The sequence below is a fragment of the Aethalodelphis obliquidens genome, unplaced genomic scaffold (assembly GCF_003676395.1).
Source record: "Aethalodelphis obliquidens isolate GAN/ISIS:26980383/991018 unplaced genomic scaffold, ASM367639v1 scaffold16, whole genome shotgun sequence".
NCBI lineage: Eukaryota > Metazoa > Chordata > Mammalia > Artiodactyla > Delphinidae > Aethalodelphis > Aethalodelphis obliquidens.
This window is the reverse complement of record NW_020837960.1, coordinates 25,927,077-25,941,192: the sequence shown is the minus strand read 5'-3', so window position 1 is coordinate 25,941,192 and position 14,116 is coordinate 25,927,077. Positions and strand designations below refer to the sequence as shown.

At 38.1% G+C, this 14,116-nt stretch overlaps 1 protein-coding gene across 5 annotated transcripts in view; it reads left to right on the top strand.

The window, feature by feature from the left end:
• The window catches only part of FRY (FRY microtubule binding protein), a 425,952-nt gene that overhangs the window by 258,408 nt on the left and 153,428 nt on the right, over positions 1-14,116 (top strand). For all 5 annotated transcript variants that reach the window (XM_027116557.1, XM_027116555.1, XM_027116558.1 and 2 more), the window contains 5 exons: positions 964-1,103; positions 6,101-6,191; positions 6,417-6,496; positions 6,614-6,694; positions 11,560-11,728. In XM_027116557.1, coding sequence (XP_026972358.1) covers positions 964-1,103; positions 6,101-6,191; positions 6,417-6,496; positions 6,614-6,694; positions 11,560-11,728 — 561 coding nt within the window. The remainder of the gene's footprint in view (positions 1-963; positions 1,104-6,100; positions 6,192-6,416; positions 6,497-6,613; positions 6,695-11,559; positions 11,729-14,116) is intronic.

The window sequence follows — 14,116 nt, the reverse complement described above, 5'->3', positions numbered from 1 at the left end:
TCTCAGAGAGGTGTTCTGCAAATATTTTCTCCCAGTCTGTGGCTGGTCCTTTCGTCACTTAACAGCATCCTTCTAAAAGCTTAAACTTTTAATTTTGATGATTTTCAGTATGTCGAATTCTCATGGAATTTGCTTTTGGTTTGATCCCTAAGAAATCCTCACCTACCCCAAAGTCACAAGGATTTTTCCCCTATGTTTTCTTCAGAAGTTTTATAGTTTTAGGTGTTATACTTAGGTCTATGACCCATTCTGAGTTCATTTTTGCATGTATTATAATATGAGATATGGACTGAAGTTCAGTTGAGGAGTGATACTTAATAAAAGATCAGGAATCTTTCCAAAATAAGGAAAGTAGAATAACTCATCTATCAAAGGTATGTTTGTTGTTTAAAGAGGGGAGATGTTTGCCTTTGATGTAATACAGAGTAAATTACTGCTACTGATTCATTAAGTCTAATTTGGGGCACAACTCAGATTAGTTTATGAATGATTATTGGCAGAAAACCATACATTGCATTACCACTTGGGTTATTTGTTTGGGGGATAGAATTGCTTATTTCACCTAAGCCATTAAGGTAATCATATTAATTAATGTATTTATTTATATAACAAGCATTTTTGAGGACCTAAGTAGTACCAGTCACTGTACTTCTTAGATGCTGTGGGAAAATAATTTCTTTGCCGTCCATGAATAACCTGTATGCAATTAACATCTGATTTCTAGAATGAAAGAGAGTCAAAGTAATTATCTTTCTTAAACCACAAAGTTATTATATTAGGAACATCTGTCAACAGGAAGAAACGGGTTCTTGGGAATGTACTACTAAAGATTATTAAGGATAGGACTGTGATAAATAAGAAAATTTTGTAGTGACTATGGTTTGGAGTTATTTGTGAAATAAAAAGTTTCTCGGTAATTGGCAGTGCCACCAAAGCTTTTTAATTGCCTGCTTTTCTCTGTAGGTCATCAGTTCCATGAGCTCCCTTTCTGAGTACTGCCTGCCTTCCATTCTACGTACGTTATTTGACTGGTATAAAAGGCAAAATGGCATTGAGGATGAATCACATGAATACAGACCAAGAACCAGCAATAAATCCAAAAGGTACACTTCTCTTATGTAAGGATTATGAGGATTATAGTTTTTTCTGTCTTTCTTTCTCTTTTTTTTTTTTTTGTGGTACGTGGGCCTCTCACTGCTGTGGCCTCTCCCGTTGCGGAGCACAGGCTCCGGACGCGCAGGCTCAGCAGCCATGGCTCACAGGCCCAGTCGCTCCGCGGCATGTGGGATCTTCCCGGACCGGGGCACGAACCCGTGTCTCCTTCATCGGCAGGCGGACTCTCAACCACTGCGCCACCAGGGAAGCCCTCTTTCTTTCTTTTTCTCTCTTTCCTTTCTTTCTCTTTTCTTTCCTTTCTTTCTTTCTTTTACTTTCTTTTTCTTTCCTTCTTTCTCTTTCTTTCTTTTCTTTCTTTCTTCCTCTTTCTTTCTTTCCTTCCTTTCTCTTTCTTTCTTTCCTTTCTCTTTCTTTCTTTCTTTTCTTTTCTTTCTTGAAACAAATCAAAGTGGGAGCTGGGTGGCCTCTAGATCTTCCTGCCTCTTTACACATGAACACCACCTTGTCTAGCAGGTGGCACATTTGGAGTATTTGTCACTGCCAGCTGTCAGAGGTTGAAAATTCTTACACGGCCTCATTTTGACAGTGTCAAGGACCCTAGGTAACCCTCTTGCCTGCTTCTCTCCTGGGCCCTCTCTCCTGCAGTCTGCGCCTGAAGGCAGAAAGCCTGCAGCAGGCCCTGCACGACATTGCCCGGATATTTGGGTCTGCGATTGTAACCTTGAGTGCCCAGGGTACTGCAGTGCAAAGGATGCTGGGTTGGACCTTAGAGGTAGTCATGGAGCTGCCACTAATTAACCGTGTGACTTTGGCCAGCTCCCCAGCAGCTTCCCAGTTCCCAGCCTTTTCGTGAGCAAAGGGGGAAGTCAGATCACCCCATCTCTAACTTCCCTTCTAACTGAGAATTTTGTTGATTGGATTTCAAAAGTGGAACTCGCTGCTACATGAGTTCTTCAGCCATAAAGCTTAAGATTCTCGTTCTGTCCAATGAATGTATGTCTCCCAGAATTTTAGGTAAATATGTATAATTTCATATGTTTGAAATCAACCTATTATAGCAAGGTAGCAAATATAAGAAAGTTTAATACATTTACCTTTCTTTAAAAAAAACGACATTTTTCAAAGCACTTAGATTTCTCCACATGGGTTATACATTTTTTAATGCTTTTAAAGACAATATAAATGAAATTAATCACTCAGAAAATCAGATATTAAATACTACTTGTGAGTGATTTATCCCTCTCATTTTTTTGACACTCCTAGTACTTAAAAATATGTAAACTTCTCTTGAAATTGAAGACCTGTTATTTTACCAAATTACATTTCATCTGAACTTGTAATTTCATTTTGTAATATGCTTGAGTTTATTCAAGATTCATTTACTTATCATTTTGTTTGGGGGAGAGATTAATAACTTTTGCATATTGAATAATTATTTTAGTTGAAGAAGAACTTTTTTAAATGGAGATATAATTCACATACCATAAACTGCGTCCTTTTAAAGTGTGTAACTCAGTGTTTTTAGTATATTTACAAGGTTGTGCAGCCATCATCACTGCCTAATTCAAGAATATTTTTATCACCCCGAAAAGAAACCCCATACCAATTAGCAATCTCTCATAAATATTTTTAATGCATCAAATTTCAAGGTAAAATTTCAATCCTGTGTCTGAAAATGGTTCAGCCTGTATGATTAATAAATTAATGGTGTCATTTTAGTATTTCCTCCTATTTCATGTTAACTTATGAATAGATACTAAAACTTTCTAGGGGTGGAGAGTGGGGCAGTTTTAGTGAGTTGAATTAAGTGAGTTTTAGTTTTGTCCTGTTTGGTCAGAATTTAGTTACTAAAACTAGATTGTTCATGAATTGATTTCTTTATGGATTGAAAAGAAGAGCTTTTTAGGTTGTATTACTGATTATTTCCAGGAGATCAGAGTAATTGCCGAGATCAGAGAATCGGGACAGTGAAATTCAACTCAATTGCATTTTAGTTAGCACTTGAAAGTTTAAAATAAGAGAGAGAGATTGTGTGTTTGGGACAAAGCCAAAAGAATGAGGGTCTCTAGAACATGATGTAGCTAATAATGGGGGTCTCTCTTAATAGAAACAAGAAAAGGGGAACTTAAGGAAGAAGCATAAGCAACTGAAAACAGTCAAATGTGATGGATGTGTATTTGGGTTATGATGTCTTTTTTTTTTAACATCTTTATTGGAGTATAATTGCTTTACAATGGTGTGTTAGTTTCTGCTGTATAACAAAGTGAATCAGTTATACATCTACATATGTTCCCACATCTCTTCCCTCTTGCGTCTCCCTCCCTCCCACCCTCCCTATCCCACCCCTCTAGGTGGTCACAAAGCACCGAGCTGATCTCCTTGTGCTATGCGGCTGCTTCCCACTAGCTATCTATTTTACGTTTGGTAGTGTATATATGTCCATGCCACTCTCTCACTTTGTCACAGCTTACCCTTCCCCCTCCCCACATCCTCAAGTCCATTCTCTAGTAGGTCTGTGTCTTTATTCCTATCTTACCCCTAGGTTCTTCGTGACATTTTTTTTTCTTAGATTCCATACATATGTGTTAGCATACGGTATTTGTCTTTCTGACTTACTTCACTCTGTATGACAGACTCATCCACCTTACTACAAATAACTCAATTTTGTTTCTTTTTTTTTTTTTTTGCGATACACGGGCCTCTCACTGCTGTGGCCTCTCCCGTTGCGGAGCGCAGGCTCAGCAGCCATGGCTCACGGGCCAGCTGCTCCATGGCATGTGGGTTCTTCCCGGACCGGGTCACGAACCTGTGTCCCCTGCATTGGCAGGCGGACTCTCAACCACTGTGCCACCAGGGAAGCCCCTCAATTTCGTTTCTTTTTATGGCTGAGTAGTATTCCATTGTATATATGTGCCACATCTTCTTTATCCATTCATCCGATGATGGACACTTAGGTTGCTTCCACGTCCTGGCTATTGTAAATAGAGCTGCAATGCACATTTTGGTACGTGACGCTTTTTGAATTATGGTTTTCTCAGGGTATATGCCCAGTAGTGGCATTGCTGGGTCGTATGGTAGTTCTGTTTGTTGGGTTATGATTTCTAAGATTAGTATAGTATCACCATTTTGACTGCCAGATAAATTTGTCAGATGCCCCTGGCTCCTCCTGGCAGTTAGACCTCAAACCAGCAATAAAGTTGGATTCATTATTGGAAAGATGTATGTCTTCCTTTTATTTGAAAGCATAAATTGGCTTATTAAATAAAACAGAATCAGGAGTTTAAAATTTTGTTTCTACCAAGATTTTTTTGCTACTTTTTCGAGTTCCTCTGGCCCCTTTTGGAGACCCCCTACTACAGCCCTCTTCTCTCTACTGCTGCTGGCCGTCTCTGAGAGTTTTCTCTCCCTGTGGTCTTCAGACTTCCTGTTTCTCTTCTCCATGATGTAATTTCTGGGTCAGACTTGTGGACGCCCTCTTTTTAATGCAGCTCCATATGTTTTCCTCTCCTCCCTTCCTCTGGCAGCAGCACTTTCTAGTTCTAGTGGGTCTTGAAGGGCTCCAGATGGATGGTTTGGTCCATTGCTCTTTCTCCTGGCAGGGACTGTTTGTAAATGATCCTGAATGAATTGAGTTCCTGCCCGGTCCATACATTTCCCCTTGAAAGTTAAAGCTGCAGCTTCCCTCCTGGACCTGCTCTGTCACCTACCAGGCTTAACTGGACTTGCTCAAGGCTGCAGAGCTCCTCCAGAGTTCTTTTTTCTATCTTTTATATGCTTTCCTCTCATTCCCTCTTGACTGAATAGAAAAACATTCCATGTTTAAAATAGTCTTGATTTATTTTGAAAATATCTGCCTGACAAATCCAAATTCTGTCCTCCTTTCTCATTGCTTTTATTTAATGTGCAGGTACTGAGCAGTTGTATGTTTGGGAGACTCTACTAAGTACACGTTTTCTCTTAATACTCAAGCAAACCTTACTATAATTACTATTATTATTTCCATTTTGTAGATGAAAAAATTACTGGTAAGTAGAAGAGGCATAATTTTCACCCGGGACTGTTCTACACCAAAACCAACACTCTTTTTTTTTTCAATTTATTTTTTTATACAGCAGGTTCTTATTAGTCATCAGTTTTATACACATCAGTGCATACATGTCAATCCCAATCGCCCAGTCCATCACACCACCACCCCAGAACCAACACTCTTAACCAGTATTCTGTGCTAAGGGACTTTGCAGTCACTTCAGTTGCTGAATTCCAAATTAGTCCTCAGTACATTAGAGAAGCAGGAAATGAAGGGAAGGGGGTAAGAACTCACATTTCTGTCCTCCTGACGGTGCTAATTCTGCTCCCTGACTTTGGAATAAGTTCAAATGACTCCACTCTGCCCCTCCTACCTCTTCTTCCATCTGCTTTTTAATCTTTCTCTCTTCCACCCCCACCCCGACACCTTCTTTCTTCCTCTCATAAATCTCAAGTGGCAAAAGGTCAAGAAGAAAGGGGCAGGGGAAGAGAAACGAAATGTAATGCTGATCCTTTCTCTTCCCACTGCAGTCCTGATTCCATGGGTAATCATATTATTTCTTTCCGTTGTTTAACTCTTTTCACAAGATCCTCTCAGGGTCTACCTCTAGCACCGGAGCCCTGTATCATGTTTGTTTCCATTTTACAGATGAGAGGTTTCCTGTGTTGAAAGGTACCTTAGAAAAGTCCACAAGATGAAATTATATACTCACAAATAGCTACCCAAGTTGACATGGTTAGATATTTAAAACATAAAGTCAAATATTCAAATCCAGTGTCTGTCCACTGCACCAGACTGATCACAGGAGTAACTTCAGTGTGTATTTACCGCTGCAGTTTCTTCGTAACAAAATCGGTTTGCAGTCCACTGGGGATGAGTCCTAGATTTTTGGGTGAACTACATCACTCTGAGGATATTTTCAGTGCCCATTTAATGTGAATATTTTAAATTTTACAGTGATGAACAGCAGCGAGATTATTTAATGGAAAGACGGGACCTCGCCATTGATTTTATTTTTTCTTTAGTATTAATAGAAGTTTTGAAACAGGTAGGTCATTAATTTAATGTTACTTTAGATAAGATTTATTTATCTAAAATCTACTTATGTTTTTAAGGTCAAGTTTATTAAATTGTTCATGAATTTCAAATACTATGTCATGAATTACATTTATTGATTGTTAAAGGCCATATGTAGTTCATTGTGAGTACTCTTACTGATTTGATCTTGAATATTCCCTTCCAAGTTGAGCCATCTTTTTTTTTTTTTTTCCAGATTCCACTTCATCCTGTAATAGACAGTTTAATACATGATGTTATTAACTTGGCTTTCAAGCACTTTAAGTACAAAGAAGGGTAAAGTAATTTGTCATCTTCGAATTTGAAGAAGTTGGGTACTTAAAACTAAATCAAGTTTGCTCTTTTCAGATGACCTGGGGGGATTCCTAACTTGTCTAATTGTATGTTATTTAGGTACCTTGGTCCTAACACTGCCAATATGCACATTGTGGCAGACCTGTATGCAGAAGTCATTGGAGTGTTGGCACAAGCTAAGTAAGTGAACCTCTGAATCGTTCACCATAAGAACATGAGTGCCTCTTCTGCACCAACCCAGCCCTACTCTCAGGAGGGGGGAGGGTGTGAGCTTACCAGAAACTAGGGTTTATTTATGCTGTGTGTGCCCTGTCTCTGAACCTCACAAGAAGCTCCCCAGGACAAGTACCAAGTCTTTCTCCAATTTGTTATCTCCTTTAGCTTTTTCACTTGGCAGTTGGGCCAGATCCTACCAAGAGTCCATGAGTTTCAGACTATTGCATCCGAGAAAGAAATGAACTAACCAAAGTACTTTTCTTCCTGCTTAATTTTCCAAAGAAGTTTATCAGTTTTAAAAGTTGTGTTTTCTATATTCCATGAGTGGGTGGTTACGATATAGCATCCATGAGTGGGAAAATTCCATTCTAGTATGTGCCTTTACTATAGACCTTACTTAATTCAGCTGAGCTAAAAATGTCCCAGACTCTGTCATGGAAACAAGTCAGAAAATTCTCATTGCTAAATATATCTGGCCCATAACACTACTTAGCAGGCTAGAACAAAGTGGTATTAGACTCTTAGCAATAATATACTTCTTCCAAAAGTGATGTCACACCCTATTCACCCATCTTCATCTTATTCAACCCTGAGGCACATCGGGCAAGATCCTGAATTTCTAGGTTAGGCAGAGTGAGCCAGAGACATACTGTGGATCCAAGCCAAGAGCCCAGCTGGGAGCAACAGTGATGCCCTGATCTTTGTGAAATTGCAACCCTCAGAAAGATTTGTATCTTCAAGAGATGGAATTTCCTAACTTAGCAGTGTGGAAACGCTCAATTTATCACAAAACAAAATTTTTAAAAAGTACTTACTCAGCACCTTTAGCTAGCCAAAACATAGTCAAGAACTCAGGAAACAGACCCCAAAAACTCCTTGAGGTGACTTATTTATTTAACCCTGTTTGTCTATTCATCTTGACTACCTGTTTTCTTCTAACACATAAAACATCAGTACTAGATGGAAGAGACTTAGATACACTGACGCCCTGAGAAATATCAGGCTCAAAAACTGACAGCAACAGAGAGGAAAGAGAAACTGGCCAAAGCATACGTAAGAACCAAACATTAGAGTTACCTGGACCATTTTGCATGAGAATATATATTGTACGTTTATTATAGCCCATTGTAATAATTGTAGTTCATGAAACACTTAAAAAACTTAAAAAAGTGTAATGCGTTTTGGAGAGATTTCCATTGCAATTAAATAATAAAAGTATTGGCTTTTTGAAGGAATAAGCTGCAGTTATCTGGCAAATTAACTCATGTGTCTCTACCTCATTCCTAGAAAAGATCAGAAAAATGAGTTGTTAGTATGTATTTTGGCTGCTTTGTCAAACCCTGGAAATCTCATCATATTCCTTTGTAATTACCCCAGCCTAACTCTCTTATACAATCATTTGGAAAGTTTAATATGCCAGAAATGACTTCTTGTGTTTTTCTTAGTTTTGTGAACTGTCCATAACAATATCGGTTACTATAGAATGACTTGCCTTAGCTACACTGATTTTCAGTTGGTTGAGAATGAATTGAGAGACAACGTCATAATTAAAGCAACATTCTAAGGTTGTAGGAACTTCCTTATTAGGTCTGATTGATTATCCACTGAGCTAGTGTTTTCTTGCCAACAAGGACTTTTTAAAATTTTCATGTCAGTATTAGTCTCAATTCTGCAATAGGAGGCTACAACGAACGCCTCAGTTTGGATAATGCTCTAGTACTTTTTAGTCACAAGAAAACGCTTTCACCAGTGGTTTCTTGCAGTAATTGCAGTAATATATAGTAATCCCATTGATAAATTCTTAACCAGTCGGTATAGAGTTAACCTTTATTGATAGACAGTACAGTCTTAAACTGGTGTCACGCTACAAATTATCACATTACATCCTTCTCATAAGTACACCAGGACCATTACTTTATTGTCGCCTTAGAAAATTACTGCTTCCTTTGTTCTCAGTGGGGGAAAAAAAGGATGTATGCCTATTTGGTATAGGATGGTTATCTTTTTTTAAAAATAATGAGTAATGTAACAATTCTAATTTTAGATTTTATATCTAGATCACAGGGGTAATGCACTAAAATATCTTCTTCATTCTGACTTTAGATATTTAGTTTGGTCTTTAAGTTTTAGCAGAATCACTGTTTTTAATCTTACTAGTGATAATGCGCTCAATTCCTGTCATTAAGGGAAAATTTTTTTTTTTTTTTTTTTGCTATTAAGTGATATTCACCCAGGGTCTTGACTTTTTCAAAGTCAATTAAGTTAAAATTAGATTTTTTTAAGGTAAGTTTTTTGGATTAAAATCTGACATATTCATTTAAATAGTAATGATTGCTTGTAAGATTCATTCCAAAACTGCTCTCTCTTTATGTGATATAATTTTAATATATATATTCTTATACTCTCACTTAAATAATATCTACTATACATTTTAAAGCAGAAGACTGAGTAGTCATTTAGTTACTGTATTTACTAAAGAATACTAAACACTCTAGGCATGGTCATTGAAAAGAAATTTATTTTTCCCTAAAATTATTTGAAGGGAAAATAGATTTTAAGTGCAAATAGATTTTTGGATTATTTTTATTTTAAAATAACATGTTTATGTCATGTGGGACTTTTTAAAGTAAAAGATAGCTATATTTATTTTTAAATGAGAAATAAATAGACTTTTAGCCACTAACTCGTGAGAGTACTGAAATAGTGAGGTGTACAAATAACCTGCCTTTTCCTCCCTCTCCTTGTTTTAGTCACGGATTAGAAAAGAAAAACACACTTTCTAAGTATCATGTGATCTTTAAAACAATATAACTCTAACCTGTAAAGTTACTTTTTTCTTGTAAAGTCTCACATTTTAAAATTAAAGCCATAGTTTTTTTTGTTTTTTTTTTTTTTTTTACTGTTTGGAAATAATTTGAAGTAAAATATAATTTTTAAAACTCTAGTTTTTATAGATTTTATAAATTTTTATAATCTTGATGGAAAGTGTCACTTCCTTCTCTTTGCTATGCCATTTCTGCTTCCTGTCCTTCATCTGTCTCTACCTAAAACCTCTGTTCACCCTTTACCCTAACATAAATCACCTCTGAAATCGTTGTCCAGCTGGAAAGAACCCCTTCATTGTCCAGTGCCCCCGGAGCCTCTTCAGGTGTATTATTCACATAAAGGACAGTGTGAAATATGAGAAAGTGATTTGGCCTGGGGCATTTAACCTCCCTGAAGGACCAGAGAGATCCAGGCAAATTCCCAGGCCCATGGTAACATACCTCATAAATAATAATACTGGTTATTATTCTTATTAAAATTATTACTATTATTCACATGGCTCATGGTCAATGCTACATTGTCTTACCTTTCCAGTTAAACTGTATACTGTTCTAAATAGACAGGGACTACATTTCACAGCTCATGACTGTCTAAGGCAGCTACAAAATAGTGGACATTCCTGGAATTCACAGCAGAAGATCACAAAGTCTCATCTTTTTCACTTTGACCTTCCAATCTGTTTCTTCATTCATAAAATGGAAACGCATTCCATTCACTACCTATTTTCTGCTCCATTGCCTTCTTAAAATCTTTTTCTTTTGTATGCAGCAAACATAAAGAAAAATCCATAAGTTGTTTAGAAAATACAAACAACTTTAACAAATTGTTACCAAATGAACACCATGTAACCTCCTGCATTCCACCGAGAACGAGAAAATTGCCGCTCTCACGAAGCCCGCAACAGCCAACTTGCCAATCTTACACCTCTTGCACTGCCTTTTGGTGACACCATATCTGTATGTTTACCACCTCCCTTATATGTCCTAAAATTTCTGCTTTGAGGTGTCAAAAGTTGCGATTCCAAACTTCTGGGATTTTATTAATTGGCCTTTAACTTTTATAGTCGTAATTACCCTCTGTGATCATGCCTTGCTTCTAATTGATCCTTTGCAGAAACTCAGGCTGATAGTTTCAGGAAACAAAATACAATGAGTCTTAGAATGCTTTCCTTGTTTTTCCTTTTTTTAACCAATAGTCAAACCAGCCATCTCAGAAATAGTCTGGATGACTTGTTTGTATATGTTCCTTTACCCTTAGGCACTTTGACAACCTGCTACTTTCCATCCTCTTAGGATCTATTCTCTTTTTAAACTTTTTATGATAATGTTGTTGTTGGAATTAATGTTATTAATTATTAATATTTTACTTTCAAACAATATAAATACCTTAAGTTCCTTGGGGACTGTGTCTTTTTATTTGTAAAATCCCATACTTGATTAGAGAGCTTTTAGAGATGATTTGAATTTTCCCATTACTAGATTTTCCTTCAACCTGAAAATATTTTTTTCAATAATCATTAACCTAAAACTATAAAAGAAGCAACAACAGAAAACTGTGGAAATGGATGTAGGAATATTACTTGGCGTTATTTGCTGTCACCGTCAGAAATACCTGGCCTCCTATGTTATTGCTCATCTCACAGTTGGATACTTCAGGCCCTTGGGGTCTGTAAGTACCTGGGAAATTGCTAAGCCTGAGGAAATGGAGCTTTTCATCATGCTCAGTTTAAGGGCTGAACCATTTTGAGAGGCTCTAAATAACCTTGGATTTTCTCCCTAGCCTGAAGGAGACATTGAACATCTGATAGAATAAGAGAAGAAAGGAGAAGATGGGACTCTTTACTATATCCTCAATATCAAAACCTTTACAAGATGACAGCCATCGTACCTCAGCTGATTCGAAGGTCCCCGTCACTGTGCCCTGTCACTCTTAGATGCTGGGGACCTACTTTACCGTTACTTTCCTACCCATTATTTGATAAATCACGCACGTTCTCTTCTTAGATTCCCTGCTGTAAAGAAGAAATTTATGGCAGAGCTCAAAGAATTACGGCACAAAGAGCAGAGCCCGTATGTCGTTCAAAGCATTATCAGCTTGATAATGGGGATGAAGTTCTTTCGAATTAAGATGTATCCGGTGGAGGACTTCGAGGCCTCTCTCCAGTTTATGCAGGTACTGTCTTGGGCAGGAGAACTAAGGAGCTGTCAGCTTGAAGCATCTGCCTTCCTTAGAGTGACTGACCTGGACGGTGAGAACCCGTTCACTCGCCCATACGTAAAAGAATCCTACGCTTTTTCCTCAATAATTCATAAAGGGCTTCGTAACCAAGTAATAGAGTTTCAGGCACTTAAGTTCATTTTTAAATTCGTATCACCTTTGGAGTAGGGTGTACAGTAGAATCTTATTTGTAGACTTTTTTTTTCTCTTTTTTACCTATTGGCTGCATATTGTTCTGTCAGTAAAATATAGCTGGTTTTTTACTTTTTGAGATCGATAGCATTGAGTTGGCGATATTAACATTTCCAGGCATCAGAACTTTAAGTAATGATATCTTTTTTATTCATACTATAAAAAGGAATCAATTTTTAAAAAATCAACTAAACCATACAGGTTTAGGTGTCTGTGACACAGTGTTCACCATTATGTACTAAAAGAATTATTGCTAATGAGGATTTCCCAGAATACACAGCTCTATTAGTTTTTCTCTGTGTGTGTGTGTGTGTGTGTGTGTGTGTGTGTGTGTGTGTTTTGTTTTGTTTTTTTGGCCACGAGGCAGGCCTGTGGGATCTTAGTTTTCCGACCTGGCATCCAACTTGCGCCCCCTGCATTGGAAGCGCAGAGTCTTAACCACTGGAATGCCGAGGAAGTCCGCACAGCTCTATTAGATTTTATAAAACTTTAGTATCTAAAGGGATTTTTTTTCTAATGCTGCTGTGAATTAGATCTAGTGAGGATCTTAATAAAGAGTTTAGATACAGGGGTTATGAGTGTAGGTTGTACCACTTCATACCCACTAGGATGGCTATGAGCCAAAGGACAGACAACAGCAAGTTATCTGTTGGTGAGGATGCAGAGCAATTGGAACCCTCATACGCTGCTGGTGGGAATGGAAAACAGCACAGCAGCTTCTGAAACAGTTTGGCAGTTCCTCAGACGTTTAAATCTAGAATTACTATATAATCCAGTAATTCCAATTCTAGGTATATAGCCAAGAGAAATGAAAATATATGTCCACACAAAAACTTGAATGCAAACGTTCATAGGAGCATTATTCATAACAGCAAATGTCCAGGATAGGCAAATCGGTAGAGACAGAAAGTAGATTAGTCATGTAGGGCTGGAGGAGGATGCCGTGGATGCAGAGGTTAGGGATGCCTGCTAACAGGTGCAAAGTTTCTTTCTGGGATAATGAAAAGGTTCTAAATTTGATTGTGGTGAAAGATGTACAATTGTGAATATACTAAAAGCTATCAAGTTACATACTTTATAAGGGTGAATTGCATGGTATGTGAATTGTATCTCAAAAAAGCAGTTTAGGGCTTCCCTGGTGGTGCAGTTGTTGAGAGTTCGCCTGCCAATGCAGGGGACACAGGTTCGTGCCCCGGTCCGGGAAGATCCCACGTGCCGCGGAGCGGTTGGGCCCGTGAGCCATGGCCGCTGACCCTGCGCGTCCGGAGCCTGTGCTCCGCAACGGGAGAGGCCACAACAGTGAGAGGCCTGTGTACTGGGGGAAAAAAAAAAAAGCAGTTAAAAAAAAAAAAGAATATAGGCCCTGTATTTCTTGGGTTTGAATTCAAGCTTCAGCACTTACCAGCTCTGTGACCTTGGACAAGTCACACTTAACCCCTCCCAGCATCACTTACCTTGTCTGCAGAGTGATAATAATGACACTAACTTTGGAAGGTGGTTCTGAGCATTCTTGGCACGTGGTAAGGACTCACTAAATGCTAACTATTTTTATCTCTCTCTCATGCTAATGATTTGTGTATCTATGTACTTGAATTAAGATTTGAGACAGTATTTACATATGTATGCAAAATAATGTAGGAAAAGGGCCACAATTCTGGGGACCATAAAGCTCTATTCTGTATTGGGAAACTCTCAAAGACTTCCCATTCTGGCAGTGCCTATCTCGGACTGATGTCTTAGTATGATATTGATATACTGGGAACTTGAGTAACTGTTGTTGGTGATAGTTCCAATGTGGGCTGAAAATAAGATGTAATAGCTGACACAGATATTAAAGTGTCATCACCAATACATGTAGCCTTGGACCTTTCCATGAAAACAACATGTAAAAAAGACCACAGTAAGTTACTACCCAAAAGACCAGGAAGGGGAAAGGGGCTGGCAGAATTCTGGACAGGCCAGCTCTTCTAATATATTATTCTCTGGGCAGCCAAAAATACCCTTTTGTAGACAGGAGTCCACAAGCATAGACATCCTTGCTTAAGAAACTATTCCAAAGGTTTCTTGTCTGAGGTGGGGAAGGGAAGCATTCCAGACTTGCTCATGAAACTATCTGAATAATAAACACCTAAAATGTCAGGGCCTAACAAG